The sequence below is a fragment of the Gadus macrocephalus genome, chromosome 2 (genome assembly GCF_031168955.1).
Source record: "Gadus macrocephalus chromosome 2, ASM3116895v1".
Taxonomy (NCBI): Eukaryota; Metazoa; Chordata; class Actinopteri; order Gadiformes; family Gadidae; genus Gadus; species Gadus macrocephalus.
The window spans coordinates 8,317,911-8,334,883 of record NC_082383.1 but is presented as its reverse complement, the minus strand read 5'-3'; the positions used below and the strand labels follow the sequence as shown (position 1 = coordinate 8,334,883).

The window sequence follows — 16,973 nt, the reverse complement described above, 5'->3', positions numbered from 1 at the left end:
AATGACCCGAGTCAACTCATTATAAAGCGCTGCGGTAATTGAAGACAATACCCAAACCTATGAAAAACAACGTTATTAAATATCCCCCTGTTGCGGCTGACCCCATTGTTGGGGCGTAATTAGACATTTCGAGCAGTGCCTTCGAGTTCTCCCTTCCTCTTCCTCTCTCTGCCCTCGCGCAGCATGCTTATGAGAAGGCAATTAACGACTTTATTCAACAACATACATACACATGTATATTTTCCCCCAACAAATGACACTACAGAACCCCGGTGCTCCGTCACATTTGGAAGTGCACTCAATGTGACGGAGCACCGGGCTCTGTAATGTTGTTGTAAATTGGTTGTTGTATGGCTTGCATACATAAATACTTAAATCAGGAGTCGTAGAGTGTATGTGAGGTTGGGGAGCAAGAAGCGCCGTAGCCAAGGCTCAATCCAGACGAGCAGGTTGGACATAAATATCAACAGCTAATATCTGGGGGCTTGAGTCAGTGCTTTGGGCTCTCACTCGGCCCTTCAGCTCATATACAGCACACGTAAAGCGTAAGCACATGCATTCAGAATCCCATTACCTGCGACCCACGCATACGCGGACAGACTCACGCGCAATTTATCTCCCTCTCGCTCTTGCTCTTGTAGGGATTCATGTTTTTTACCCAACGATTTGGGAACATTTTCTATCACGGGAACAGAAGCCAATATCCGAGGAAGCCCGGGAAAATACGCTAGCATTTAAGGTGTTCCATTTCAGTCCTCACTAAATGCAACAAGGAGAAATATGCATAAATCTTCGGGTTCACAAGGTTGACCACTTTAGTGTATTATTAGTGGTATTGACAATTATTGAGGATAAAGATGCAATTTTTTCTCAACATTAGAATGATACAGACATAGACAGATGTAGACTTTGCATGCAGCTTGAACCATGACCTTTAGTGCAAGGATTATAAAATGCCAAAATGCCAACAAAGGATTATAAAATGCCTGTGATCTTTCTGCCACCTCATGTAGGTTATATTTTACCATTCTTGTATAATATAATAAATACTATTTGTTAAATATTCGTTAAAGGTATAAAAGGTACATTATAATAATAATGTAACATTTCCACATTCAAGTAACTTAAAAATGACTAGAACTATATTAAATATCTTGTATCTTGTTGTGGGTTGCGTATTTAAAGTATCCCAAATGGTTCCAACAATGTTAAAACACAGAGAAATCTGTTGTTTTCTTCAAGGTAACAGTGGGTTTAATGGTTTTTCTTTTAAGGACGACACTCATTACCCCTCCATCCCCTAACTTTCGGGGAAATACAAGAAATAATATTGCAATGATATTGCCATATCGATCTAGCATGCTAAAATGTCCTACTACTATAAAGCTATAACGTTACTGCAAAAGCCATACAGTTATTTTAAGTATGATTGCTTCAGACCACGGATAACAGCCTTGGGCTCCCCCATGATTGAATTTTCCACAAAAGGGGCCAAACAAAAAGTGAATTAAGGTATTAAAATATGCCTATCCAAAAGAAATATACACAACCTCGTCTGTGAAAATGACCTCTGTCTGAGTCTGATTTTTTTTTTTCACCGGAAATGGTGGTTAAGACAACAACTCACACGATCCCACGCTATTTCACCGCGTCATCAAACTAAGTATTTTGGACCGAAAGATCCCTAGCGCAAGTAACGACTCATTATACCTCTAAGGCAAGTAACTTGGCGCTTTCAAAGCCATCCTACTAAGCCGAGACGGATTCCATATTCTGTGATCAACGGCTGCAGCAGCAATGCCTTCTGTAATAGCCAAGAAATGTCAGGTTTAGAAATATTGTCAATGATCACTCAAAGTTAACCGACCATTTCTTCATTTTTAACTCGGCATTTCAAACAACTGCCAGTACAGTCGGTTGAATATAAACAATGCCAGTGGCCTACATGGTGCTTTAATTCAGTGTAATGCTGTTAATTAAAATAAGCTTCCAGTGTGTTCCACCGGCGCAATCACAACGCTGTGGCATACGTTTTAGGTGGAGTAAACTGCAGGCCTACATATCATCCCGTGAAACAGGAAATTGTTTGGATGGGTATTCCCGGGAATCTCTTTGCATTAAACCCTATTGTCCAGTGGCATCGGTGCACATTTGGTGCAAGACTGCGTGCCCGTGACTGTGAACATCAACATTCACAACAAGTGTGCCTGTGATCACGCCTGAGGCACGGGAAGGGTAGGTATGGCCTGGGGGGCAAGGCAACCGACACAAGGAGGTTGCCTGCCCCCCCCCCTCAGAGGTCAGAGCCCCCCCCTCAGAGGTCAGAGCCAATGACTACGTGGATGGACCAAACAGCCCGAGGTGCTTGCATTCCTGTGCACAGGCGAGATCGGTTAGTCAGACGGCCGGATATAACCCAACGTCGACTCGGCCCGTGTTTGAAGCACGGGAAAAAAAACATCGGCACATCGTATGACCACAAAATGTGTGACACATTTTGAATATGAAAGCATGAAGCCGAGTCACACCGTGTTAGCTGAGTCAACTCGTCCGAAAAGGGCCCCCTGTTGCAAGGCAATATGGAGCCAGACGGGTTGTTGTGCGAAACGCTGAAAAAAGAGGAGGGGGAGGACACAACGGCTCGGCCTCTTCATCGGTACACCCACCATCCCCTGTGCTTAAAGACCATGATGCGTTCCTTTTTTATTTTTCTTCCCCTCCCTCTCAACTTGGACCATCTGCGCCATGGCAAGAAGGAAAAAAAAGAAAAAAAGAACGAAAATAAATTTAAAAAAAAAGAAAACGCCACCATCTGTGAATATCCCTGTTGAAGCGGAGCAGTGCCAGTGCCGACCATGGAGTCATGGTGGTAAACAGACATGCAGCGCTGCAGACAGCAGGCCGCTCCATATGCAGTGGACCCTGCTTGGTGTATCCTCGAAACGTCCATGCAGCCTCCCCCCCGCCCACTTCAGGCCCTCTCCTCTCTGGGAGCAGGTGGCCGCGGCGGCACCACTGGGCTGGGGCAGCGCGTGGGCCAGCACAGCGGGGTGGGGTGGCGTCCGTTTGGAAACAATTTGCTATTTAATGTGTGATGAATTTATCCGTGGATTTTTGGTCACAAAGAATGTTCCATGATGGATTTAATGTTGAATTGTAATGTCTCCATTTAATTTTCAGAGTAGCGCTCTCTCGCGCGCGCACGCACGTGTGTAGGTGTGTGCGTAAACGTGTGTTAGTGTGTGTTTGTATTTTACCCTTTACCTTCAATACTTTGCAGGTTATATTGCTAACTTTCTTTTCTGATTTATTTGCAGGCTGAAGGTTTTATGAAGCAACATTTGTGCCCGAGATTGATTTGGGCCTTTGTCTTGTAAACAACATGTTTACGAAGATGAACCTGTCTATCAGTTGTTCTATGGAGACATCCCCACTGCGGTCTATAGATAGGCTGAGACCTGTGGTGTAGAGGGATTTGGCAAAGTGCTAGGTTGGCGAGAGAGCAGCAGCTAGAAGGAATGGAGGTACAGAGAAGTACAGAGACAGAGACACAGACACACACACACACACACACACACACACACACACACACACACACACACACACACACACACACACACACACACACACACACACACACACACACACACACACAGCGAGAGACAGAGCAAGAGAGAAAGAAAGAGTAGGTCTGGGCAACATGGGAACATTAAGCATCGATATATGTGTAAGTTAAATGCATAGTAATATCATTAAGTTAAACCCTTCTCCATTCCTCTCTGCCATTTCAAACATCAGGTCATGGCTTATCAGACTTTGTCTTCATAATACAAACTTGTTTTTCAGTCTTTCCCTTTATCCTTATATCTTGACGCAGAACAAAAATGTAAGAGCGAGAGCGATACCGAGAACGAAAGCTCGAGAGTGAGAGAGAGAGAGAGAGAGAGAGAGAGAGAGAGAGAGAGAGAGAGAGAGAGAGAGAGAGAGAGAGAGAGAGAGAGAGAGAGAGAGAGAGCGAAAGAGAGAGCGACCAAACCAGCATTGGCACCCACTAGCATCACAGAAGCAACAAAGCAGAAAAGCTACAGAAACCAGATGGCACAAAAAAAAGCCACTAGTTGGATGACACCATAGCCTTCCAAGCTCCTAACAGGGAGCCGTGCAAAATCACTGCTGGAGCTCTCAGTAAAAGCCCGGCTAACAGCAGGCGTCCATCGGTGATTGCTTTGGTAACTCAGCCCTCGTATCAATTAACTTTGTTTCCAGCACTCAACCTCTACTCGGATATCCGCCATGACTCTGAACAGTCTAGGTTGTCGTCTTTCATGTTAGGATAATTTTTTGGCATGAATGCCACTCTTCTGTGAAGAACAAAAAAAACTCTTGGTCGCAAAGTGTCAATTGACACAAACAGTATCACACTCTTCACACAGACAGAGCGAGTGTGACATTAAGCAACATCTTTGTAAATCTATGATAATTGTAAACGACAACCAGCATGCCTCGTGTCCCTAAAAGGTGTGTGTGTGTGTGTGTGTGTGTGTGTGTGTGTGTGTGTGTGTGTGTGTGTGTGTGTGTGTGTGTGTGTGTGTGTGTGTGTGTGTGTGTGTGTATGTTTTTGTGTGTGTGTGTCAGTATCTGTTTACGTGTGTGTGTGTGTGTGTGTGTGTCAGTATATGTGTTTGTGTGTGCTTCAGTATATGTGTGCGAGTGTGTGTGTGCGTGTGTGTGAGGTGTATCTCATGAACAGGACGTGTATGGGCTAACCAAATGTATGAGCGGTAAATACAACTGTGTATTACCAACCCAACAAAACATAGTGTTACTAGAATATAGTCAGAACACATCCAGAACACACACAGAATAAAACCAAGTAAATAAATGCAAAGTAAATAAATGCACTCATTTCAAAATACATCCAGAATATTGTGAATACATATAGAGTAAATTCAGATGACATTTAGACAACATTCCCTTTTCTTTAGACAGTATCATTCATTATTAGGTACTCTTTTGCATATTTGTCTAAGCGTATAATAATGCTCCAGATTCAGAGTGCTATCCCAATTACCCCTCAATTAGGCTTATCTTCAGGATAAGCCTGCTAAATGTTCTGTTCAATCACAAATTCATCCCATTCCAGTAATTCTTGCATAGGGTTCCAGTAAACGGGTTCCTCCCGTATTTACACACACACACACACACACACACACACACACACACACACACACACACACACACACACACACACACACACACACACACACACACACACACACACACACACACTAGGTAAATACAGTGGAGGAAGCAGATTCATCTAGGTAAATACAGGGGGGGCAGCAGAGTACTGGTTGGACCTGTCCCCCCCCCATTCGCCACTGCTTTACATTGGAAGACATGGACCTTACTTTGTAAAGGATTGTACAACGATCTTAATGGGGCTGCGTTGTAACTTGCTGATGCAGCACATTGTCTGTGCAGTTTGTTCAATAAACTGGACAAACTGATTGCATGCTCTGATTCTTCTAAATCCCTTTGAATAATAGCATAAATTCTATTTATGCTTTTATTATTTTTTATATATATATATATATATATATATATATATATATATATATATATATATGTATAGATAATTATATTAACCACGATATGGGCTTACACATTGGGGCATTCTGAGGAGGAGGAGGTGGAGGAGGAGGTGGAGGAGGAGTGTGCTTTACAGGTGCCAAACTAAATGGAGCCACCGGCGTTATGACTGTGCAACCCGTGTCCGGTTAGTAAGTCACCGTTACCCTCTGACCTTCGGAAAACAACCAAACTGAAGGATTCAACTAGTTCACCTCCTAAGCAGGACAAGACAAAAGCTGAACTTTCTTCTCTGCGGAGTCACGGAAATCCTGCAGAACTGTCTACACGAGGATTGTCATGTTTTCATTGATTGACCCCTAGCAGCATGAATGACATGTCATACCTTTTAGACTCCTACCAGATCCTATCTCGCCTCAACCCTGCCCACAGCACCACTGACTTCTGCTGCTGTTTTTACGCCCAGCACGAATCACAAAGATTAGGCATTGCTCCAAACACATCATGGCGGCCAATTGAATCACTTGTCCTCAATATCAAAAAATCTCCTTCATCTTGGGACCTTAATTTAATAAATGGCTAATTGGGGTTTCTTTCCACTTAGCTCAAGTTATTATGGCGTGAGCCATCATGAACTAAGCGACATAGAGGAAGTTCAGCCACTCCCTGTTCTTCTGATATATAAGAAAGATTGGTTCATGCGGTCGTCCTCTCTCCCTCTGACAGAAGCATACACTGATGCAATTGTATTTGATAGTCTTTCTCGCGGTATTGCGCAAAAAAGGCAAGGATGTGTACAGGATGTGCATAGACATTACTCAGGCATGATCTTCTTTCATAGACCAAACCCCTTGGCATTCCAACTGGGCTTTGATGCTCCAATGTTTGATGTCCTTCCTGAGGTCTCCTCAGCCTCGATCTTGGTAGGAGTTTGGGGAAAGAGGTACAATGTGTTGACCTTTGCTATACAAGGTATGGCATTAGCATTTAGCCAAAATTGAAAAGCTGTTTTTGAAGTGCTTGATCAAATTGCTCAATGTCGACAACACACATCCTCAACGAGCACTCAGGGCACCCATGCGTGGATCGAGGGGTGAGGTATGGTTGCATTTACAGTGAGTTCATTACGTAAAATTAAATTGTAGCTTAGCGGTGGAAAAAAACCCACAGATAAGCTCTGATGAACTGCAGGCTGCACGTAGCATATACAATTATAAAATGGGCAGGGCAGTGAGGTGCAAAGGTGTGCGTCAGTTCCAATCCCGCGGAGACGAGCTGGGGGGGGCCTTGTAATCACCTTTATGTGTTTAGGATTGCACACTTGTGTCCAACCCCTGTCACTAGGGGAGGATGACGATCATCCGATTCCTGGAAGCAGGGGTTCCGCTTACATTAGGGGAAGAATGTGAAAGCAGTAGGAGGACACGCAGGCAGGGGGGTGGGGGACTGTGGGGCTGGTGGCTGAGGGTAGTAGTAGAAGTAGGGTAGGGGATCAGGGAAGATCAATAAAGGGGAAGGGATTTTTAGGTGCTTTATCTGATTGGGTTTTAAGGGGGAGAAAAAAAGGGAAAGAAAAGCCAAACAGCTGAGGACGGTGTAATGAGTCTGGAAGGAAACCAGCTCTGGGCCCGAGAGGTGGTGAGGAGGAGAGGAGGTGAGGAGGAGAGGAGGAGAGGAGGAGAGGAGGTGAGGAGGAGAGGAGGTGAGGAGGAGAGGACGAGAGGACGAGAGGACAAGAGGAAGTTTGGCTCAAAAAGCTGCATGGAAGAACATTATGCACCTATGCAATTCTTTGAAACGGTAAATGGAGGTTGTATATTCCTTTTTAGAGGGCAGGTGTCAAAAGGTATCGTGGAGGACAAAAGCTTACAGAAATGTCTTGAATAACCTTTGAATGAGTCAAAAGAGTTTTTCATTCAAAAGGGCATCAGAAAAATGCTTTGAAATTATCCATTTGAGAAAATTGCCAAAATTCAGCCGAACAGTGTCAACTAATTGTAACACCTCAAATCGACAAGCCACAGCATTTTTTAAGTCCAATGAAATTTTTTTCATCCTGTGCACAACCGGTGTATTTTCTGTACGAAACCCAAGCAGTTTCTATTTGATAGCCCTGGCAGAGCCTGAAAGGCTTTTGCTATGAAGCGCTGCTATCCCTACGCCCCCCCCTCTACTGTGCTGTGTGCTGCACTATGTTTGCCGTTCCTGCAACCACCACCATTGCCGCCACCACCACGCTCCTTAAATAAGCACCCAGTATGGCTTACAGGCCCCATTATCGACCAGGCTTCTACAACGGCAAGGCCTACTGCTGCCTGCTGCTTTTACTGCGATAAATGTAAGAGTCGCAGCATGATGCCGGATGCATAACGCACAACCGCAATCAACGTGATCATGAGCGTGTCAACAAAGCTACACAAGGGCCCTGATCCACACAAGAAGCAAGGTGTTTTTCCTTCAGCTTTCTTATCAGTCACTTATTCTTGGTTTTTAAAACTATTTTGTTTCAAGATTTTTTGTCAGATGCTAATTTAAACAATTCAATTCAATTCAATTCAATTTTATTTGTATAGCCCTTAATCACCATTACAGTCTCAAAGGGCTTAACAGGCCAAACATTTGTGACACCCCCCTTTACCCATGCCCCCACACGGGCAAGAAAAAAACTCCCTTGAATCAGCAAGAAAAATAAAAATAACAAGAAAAATAACTGATTATTTAAGTGGACGCCGGTAGCTGAAAACATCAAAGCACTATCTCGATGTACCTAGAAAAATAAACTTCCTATTACTGATTAACTGGTTGATTTCTGAACTCCCAGAACAAAGCACATTCACTAAACGTATATTCCTCTTAGTGTAGCTGGTAGATGATAAATTGGGTTGAGTATAGCCCAACAGAACTTTTTAGTGGGCGGAAGAAATCTCTTCAGGTAAAACATGGAACACAGTTGGATCGATTAAATTAAATGAATCGGCTGCCTCTTATGGAGGCTTCATAACATGTGTCGATTAATAAATAAGATAATAAGTAATTGAGTAAATGATGCAAAACAACATATTTGAAGCGCAATGTTCATACCAGTCCTCCACATTTATGTTGTTGCTTGTTGCCCAACAAAACATATTGAACAGAGCATTTTCTTGCTCCCAGCAGATCTGTGAACACCAACGACCTTGAAAATGCATGCGTGTCGGGAGATCGAAAAACTGCAAGGAAACGTAGATCAAGAGGTGGGGGTAAAGGTCAGAGCCACAGGAAAAGGGGAAAACATATTGTTGTCCTCTGTGACGCTGGTGCCGTCATCACCACATTCCCAGGGACACAATCCTGCCAGCTTCGTACAGCGTGATGTGCTGGCTCACAGTCGGTCTGCCCTCCTCCTCGCCCCTCAGCCAGGCTGGAGCCCACCCTGCAGCTGTCCACAGTCCATCCTTACATAATGAGACAACTCAGGCTCCATCACCACACACACACGCACGCACACGCACACACACGCACGCACACACACACACACACACACACACATGCACACACACACACACTCCCCCTGCCCAGGAAATGACACAGGGTAGGTGGGGGGGACAGACACACACAAACCCCCTAGAGGCCACGGTAACGCAAGCAAATGCGATTTTGTGATTGCTTATTTGCCAACCCACGCTTGGAGACACAGCCTAGAGACACGCACACACCCGCTCGCTCGCACACAGAATTCCACACACGTACACACAATCACACACATGCAATCAGACACACACAGACACATTACATCGCACACATATCGTATAATACACACCCTGCATCTCTAACCGTCTATGACAGACATTTGATGCTGACAGCAGAGAATTCTGAGGCATTACAGAGACCTTTAGAGGAGTGTGACATTTACGACGTCCATATAAACCAAACAGCAACAATGACAAGGAACGACTCAAATATTAAACTTTTCATTGTCGTGACTACGGTACAAACATCGACACTCTCAGTTCCGCCCGTGGTGCATTATGCAGGAGCCAAGGATGTTGTGAAAACAGAGAGCCTCAATGCCTCGCCACCTACAATCAGTCGATCAGTCAACACAAGAGAAATGCCTTCATGAATAAGAACATCAAAAGGCGTGAGTCTAATCCACCAGTCTAATGTTTGAAGAGTTAGGGGGATATACAAAATAATCCCGGATGTTCTCAGTTACGCATTTATTAGTGAAAGATACAGGGGACTTATTCTGAGGAGCTATGCCTCCGCGGGGGCAACAATTCCCATCGCAGCTGATGAATAAGCAACGACACTTGAGAAAGCAATGACACAGATATTGTCACTGTATTTTCATTTATCCCTTGATTTTTCAATACTGATAATTATTTGTCCAAGAATTTTAGCAAAGCTCAAGCAAAGAACAGACTGTGGCTCGGGACAATAACTTAATATTCAAACCAATAATATTACATTAATGATACTTTTTTTAGGAAGTTATTTGACTTAACTAGCCAACCACTAGTAATGGTTATAAAATGGTTGTTATAACCAGGGTCCTAAATTACACAGCAATGATAAGATATATATATGTATATACAATATATCTTCATTCAAATAAAAGTGGATTATGCTGTTAGTTAAATCAACATCATGCAACAATGAGCATTCACATTGCATCAGATGTCCAAAAGAATATCAAGTAACCGAAACCATAATCTGTCAAATACAGCTGTCGACAATCCTTCCTGCATATTATACGGCCCATTTCTGCCTACATCAAACATTGCTTTTTTCCAGTTATCCAAAATTCGAAAAACTAAAAATAACTATTTTAATATACATCTCAAGATCCTTTCAATGTACCCTATGTGCCAATATTTATCGGTGGATGTCTTCTAGGAAGAACGACTTTGTACTATGACCTTGGCTATATAAGGCAGAAGGGAAAAGAGAAGCTATAGGGAAATACGATTAAGATGGCAGTGTAGTCTCATGGCAACAATGGGATATACCAACGGGAGGTCTTCAGTTTGAAGACATAAACTAAGATCTGAAACACGGCGGCGAGATGTGAGGAACAGTCCTTCGAAGACCTCTGTGGCGTTTGGAGCTCAGAGGTCTCAGGTTACCTGGAGGTGTTGTGCGATAAGAAGAGGACTGCATTAGAAGATTTTGCTATCATAATATCAATAACTCATCACACAGGCAGCAATTGCTGCCTTTCTTGAGATTTCCTTCAGAGGGTTACCGTCAAACGCAGTGTGGGCGTTGGGCTATGTGTGGGTGCTGTCTACCTGAGAGAGAGAGAGAGAGAGAGAGAGAGAGAGAGAGAGAGAGAGAGAGAGAGAGAGAGAGAGAGAGAGAGAGAGAGAGAGAGAGAGAGAGAGAGAGAGAGAGTGTTGATAGAGAGAGAGAGAGAGAGAGAGTGTTGATAGAGAGAGAGAGAGAGAGAGAGAGAGAGAGAGAGAGAGAGAGAGAGAGAGAGAGAGAGAGAGAGAGAGAGAGAGAGAGAGAGAGAGAGAGAGAGAGAGAGAGAGAGAGAGAGAGAGAGAGAGAGAGAGAGAGAGAGAGAGACCACATCTATAGGGGATTCAGCAATGGGGTAACATAATGAATTAGACAGGGTTTTGCTTCAGTTGCTAAGCAGGCACGCTAAGATATGATAGAATGTCATTCTCTCACTGTGCCACACATACAGAACAATAGACAAGTAGGCCTACGACTTCATTGTGCCGTTGTTAAAATTGTAGTTGTATCTTTCATATGTTAATCTCTTCATTCATCTATAAGTCTAGTCTACATATTTTCGACACGCTAAAGCACCAGTCGGATATCAAGGGGGGATACTCTTTGCTGTCACTTGTTTACATTGTGTAATGAAGGGAGCTGCAAGAGAAGATAGCTGCAAACAAAATGCATTGGCTTATCCCAATACACCATACAGTAGAGATACTCATGTATTATTGAGGGTCAGTGGACTGACTGCTGCTGAATGCAATAATGATAATTATCTTCCTTTAAGACTTGGAAACAGTTATCTTGTTCCACCTGCGAAACCTACGGGCCGGCGATGTCGGGGTATGCATTCGTCTTGGAGCATGCTTGTGGACAGCATGCTCCTCCCGAACTTATGAATGGGGCAATCATTGGACTTCACGTGTACACTCAATAGTAGCCCAATTGGACAGGGACTCTGGGGCGTTTGATTATTCTCTGTAAATAAGTCTTACTAACTATATCATGGGCTTCTTGGAAGATAATTGCAAATAGTCATCTCGACAAATCAACGAACCTTCATGATGCCGCAAGGTGTGTTTGCAGCTCCGTGACTTCGCTCGGCTGAATTATCGCGGCTTCTACCTCCAAGTCTTGGACTGCAGTGCTCTCTGTATCGCCCGTTGGTATAAACTACTTCCGATCCTCCGTAGAACGGGTGCCCTGCTGCTGGCGAAACGTCCAAATACGCCCGGGATCCAGTGAGTGGTAACAGGGTGTCATCGCTGTTAAATCCCGCTATGTTGGTCGCACTCTGTGCCACTTGGGCGCCCATGGCAGGGTCCATAAAATGTCCCGAACCCGCATCAGAAGCACGTACCCCTTCCATGATCCACCGGTCGGTTACAGCAATAGCAGCAGCGAAGCCTTCACACCACAACCACAATCCATTGTCTCAAAGCAGATAACCCGTTTTTTTTTGAGTCTGCGGACATCTGAAATGTTCCCAAGAGTAGGGTCACCATCCATACATCGTCGGAGAGTGCATGTCAAAACAGGAAGGTTATGAAAAGAGGGGAACAGGATTTGAAGTGCGCTGTCGATCAACTCTTTCTCTGACCGCTCGACTGAGAAATGAACAGATGGTATCCCCCCCCCCACACACACACACACACACACACACACACACACACACACACACACACACACACACACCACCCCCCGATCTAAACTGCCGTGATTAGCTTTCTGCTGGCGTCCACATTGTCGTCGAAACGTTCTCACAATAATATTAGGAGTGTCAAGGTCCACCCTGTTTACAGCGGGTAGTTTTCAATTTCGTCTGCCTGTCACCAATGTTTCGCGGTATTTTCTTCCTCAACGCTCCTCTCTTCTGTTGTCTGTCTAGCGCCTGTGTGTGTGCGTGTGTGTGTGTGCGTGTGTGTGTGTGCGCGTGTGTGTGTGCGCGTGTGTGTGTGCGCGTGTGTGTGTGTGTGTGTGTGTGTGTGTGCGAGTGTGTGTGTGTGTGTGTGTGTGTGTGTGTGTGTGAGAGAGTGTTGCCTCGTCCTGTACTTTTCAGCGCTTGCAAATGGGAACGCTCCCCACGTGCATCCGCGGGACAATTCAATAGCGTGCGCGCGCCGTCGCCACCACACACCCACGTCACGGGCGCACTGAACAACTCACTCACGCGCACCAAGACCGGGAAACTCACTCTTCGATTAGTTAAACACACGCTGCTCGAGCTTGATTCAATTGAAGGACAAACCAATTAATAAAGTTAGACTTGATACTGCAATGCAGAATTGTTGCATTATTGGGCATGGAAAGGATATACTGGCCGTGCATAATTGAACATTTCATTTTTATTTATTTTTTTACAGAAGATCATTAGGCCTACATCGATTCATTTATTTCTGAATCAATCTCCAAACATCTTCATCCAAGCCTGTATCCTTATCAAGAGCATGACTGGAAATAAATAGTTGGACAAGATATGTAGAAAATCCAAAATATTATGTTCTTATATCAGAAATGTGGACTCAGTCTCTGCATAAGAAAAATGTTCCAATGAATATATTCAATTCTACTTTGTGTTTGTTCTCCATGTTATGATTAGTTTAAGAAGAATCTTCTTTTCAGTCGGTTTCAGACAGTCATATTTTACTTCATTATGCGATTGTGTTCTATTCTAATATTGTATGTAGGCCAGCTATATTAAGGCCCCTACTCTGTTCGACGCTAAGTTTGGTGAAAATGTTGGGGAAGGAACCGCAAAGTCCACTACTTTTCTGTCAACAGTCAAAATGATAGGAGACAAGATTAGTTTAAATTTCCCATGAGGAAATTGGGTTAGCTGAAATAGACCTCCTGCGGGAAAGAGGCACCTAATAATAACCATGGTTAATATAACAAGACACAAGGTACAATAACCATATAGAACAAAATAGTATATTTTATGCAACCAGAAAAATAATAGGACACACTCAACAGAACAAAAATAAACAATATAAAGGATAAGTTGTTTATGTGCTCAGGTACAAGTGAAATGTAGATTGAAAAGAAGGAGAATCTCTCTCTTTTCTGTAAACAACAAACACTTTGTCACCAAGGAAACTGGGCTTGACCTACCAAAATACGGTTGCATTTAATTTATATACACTAGGGCCTAATTATAGAATTTTATTTTACCTCTTCCCTGCTCCCACTGGATTGCGTTTACAACGTGCAATACTCATAATATTTGATGAATGATTGCTGTAAAAATCACAGAATGTCTGAATCAAATTAGAAACCAATTTGGAGGGAGGGTAGTCATGGGGAGACCATTAGCACCTCCCCATAATTGCCAAATGAAGGCCCAACCAATTACAGCCCCAATTCTGTTTGCTGACAGTTAACTGTTCGCTGGATGCTGCAGGTTTTTAGCTGGAGGCTTGAGATTGGATACCATAGGTTGGATAGGTTGCTAGTTGGATGCTACAGGCTGTTATTTTCGAGATGTAGGCCTATCGTACAACCGCACGAGTTGCTCTTGTCTTGCTCTTGTGTAATTTCCTGGCTGGTAGAACTTATAGCGTTCCCGTTTGTCTTTGAGGGCATCGCTACAAGATGAGTCAGGGAAGAACAGTCATTGAGTCATTGGTATTGTTAGCTACATTAGCCTCTTTGGCAAACCAGCTCGAAAACAAACAACACAACTTCATATTGTATTGCACTCCCAGCAAGACCGTGCAATGCATAAATTGGTGACCGGATTAAAGCAGCAATTTAATCAAGTGTGTAAGACTTTATTTTTTATTAATTTCAATTAAAAATTTACATTTAAACGACCAACTTGGTACAAATACAAATACATCTCTTTACGGGCGCAGGCATCTTTGTTGGTCGAGTTGTATAGGCCTTCAGTCCTTTGGTCCCAGGTTGCGATGTTAAAACGAGCTGGCTTGCAGGACAATACTTTCTATCAGGACACGATTTGAATAATAACTCAAGTGTGAATGAATATCTATCTATGTCATTGGGTTATATTTTGATAGTGTGCAGATGGTAAAAGAGAGGATGATGAAGGTTGAGAAGGTGCCATGCTGGTCTGATGTGGATACAGAGAGTCGGGGTAACCTTGGCTCGTGCACACCATAGGAACCAGAGGGGGGTTGTCTTGTTTGAATGTGAAACATGGGGGAACTGTATGACAATGCATGCACGCACGCACGCACGCACACACACACACACACACACACACACACACACACACACACACACACACACACACACACACACACACACACACACACACACACACACACACACACACACACACACACACACACACACACACACACACGCACACACACACACACGCATCTATTTGGACCTGTGGTGACTCCAGAATAACCAAAACTAAAAGTGGATTTTCTTCTGTTTTATTGACTTTGAGTTACACAACTAAAGTGACAGCATCAACTGCCGTATAGAGATGTCAATAGAGATGTCAAAATGATTACTGTGTGTTCAACGCAACGCGTCAATGTGTGGATGTCCTAGTCACAAACACAACTGAGTGAGTGTGTTTGCATTTGGGCACATGTGTTTTCTTTGTTTTATGCTGTTCATCGAATGGCTAAATAAATAGATAATTTTTCCTTGTTCCTTGTTTCTTTTACAAAAGTGAAGCTGTTCGCCTCTATGATCCCAATGTGTGTTTTTTATATTATACGGTGAGATTTCACTTTCGCTGAATGACAAATATGCAAGCATTCTTCATAGTGCATCCAAGATTTTCCACACATTAGTCACAGGCTCACAGCACTCAAAAGGAAGAAAAACTATTTCATAATTTGGCGAGGCAATTGCTTGGAAATCCCCAATTGTTTTGTGTTTGGGGACAAAAAGAAAGATCCTCTTCTCTTTTTCTACTTCATGATTTTATGATGGAGCATTTCAGAACTATAAGACTCATTCAAAAACAACAAAGATACTGTGTAGTAATCTATTTTTAGGAATACAATATCACTGAGGGATGAAATCTATGGCACAGGAACGGTTTCAGTCAGCAGTAAAAGGTAAGCCAGGTGACCTTCCGAAATAATCTTACATTCTTCCAATGGTTTGCATAACATTGTTAGATAAGCCTAAAAGGTGTAGTGTAAAGAATTAAATTAAACCTATTGGTAAGTGTGTTTAATTAATATATCTGAATCCATGTGTTACCTTCTAATGAGCCCTTTTAACTACACAGGCAGCATGTCCTCTTCCACGGGACACACTGTGTTCCACAGCCATTTTTCTACAGTAGCCCAGAAGGGACAAACGGCTCAAGAAAGACCCTAAGTGAAACACGATGAGAATTGTTTTATCCCCATGGCCCCACTTTTGCTACTTTTTAAGTATTGTCGTTGTGTAGGACTAGGAACGTTAGCATAAGTGATGTTCTATATGAAATGTGCGGACACCAAAGTCAACTGTGGGCAGATGGAGCTCCACAAATCAACACACCGTTGCATTATCAATAGGTTTTTGCAAAGCCTAACTATCTCTCGGAAGCGACAAGATCAAAATCAAAACATCAAAATCAACCTCAGGCCAGATGAAGCTCCACAAATCCACACACATGTGGATGGCATTGTATGTGTTTCCGAGAAGCTAAACCTCTCTAATGCGTCCATCAACATCAACTGCTGGCTAGACAGAGCTCCACTCATCCACACACACCGAAGCGTTATACTATAAGTGACTGAGAAGATCAAATCATAATAGTAGTATAACACCCTTTTTAATCCAAATGTAAAATAGTGAGTTAATGGCAGTTCATGGATGAGGGCGATTATGAAAACAGGGAGTGCATTATTTAATACATCAACGTTTTAGAGATACGCAACCTATATTCACTTACCAAACCGAAAGAAAACTTTGGCTTGCAGCGCAGAGTGCTATCTAGATGAATAATTAATACATATAACATAAAGTAATAATTATAGGAGTATGAATGTAGTTTACCACTATGGATGCCATAAGAGGACTGTGTTGAGAAATGTAAACAGGCTGTTACCGCCGCCATGTTGTACAAGATGTACAATGACGACGGTGAAATGAAGATACCTGATTGTGATTGCCATCAAAAGTGGACTTCGGTGCCATTGGAATGAATGGTGTCCTTTCACAAAACTGAAAACGCTGCGTAAAAA

General features: G+C 43.2%; 1 protein-coding gene across 1 annotated transcript in view; it reads right to left on the bottom strand.

Moving 5' to 3' along the window:
• The window catches only part of plcl5 (phospholipase C like 5), a 59,093-nt gene extending 46,236 nt beyond the window's left edge, over nucleotides 1-12,857 (bottom strand). The window contains exon 1 of the mRNA XM_060039106.1: nucleotides 11,864-12,857. Coding sequence (XP_059895089.1) covers nucleotides 11,864-12,175 — 312 coding nt within the window. The 5' untranslated portion in view covers nucleotides 12,176-12,857. The remainder of the gene's footprint in view (nucleotides 1-11,863) is intronic.
• Nucleotides 12,858-16,973: the final 4,116 nt, after the last annotated feature.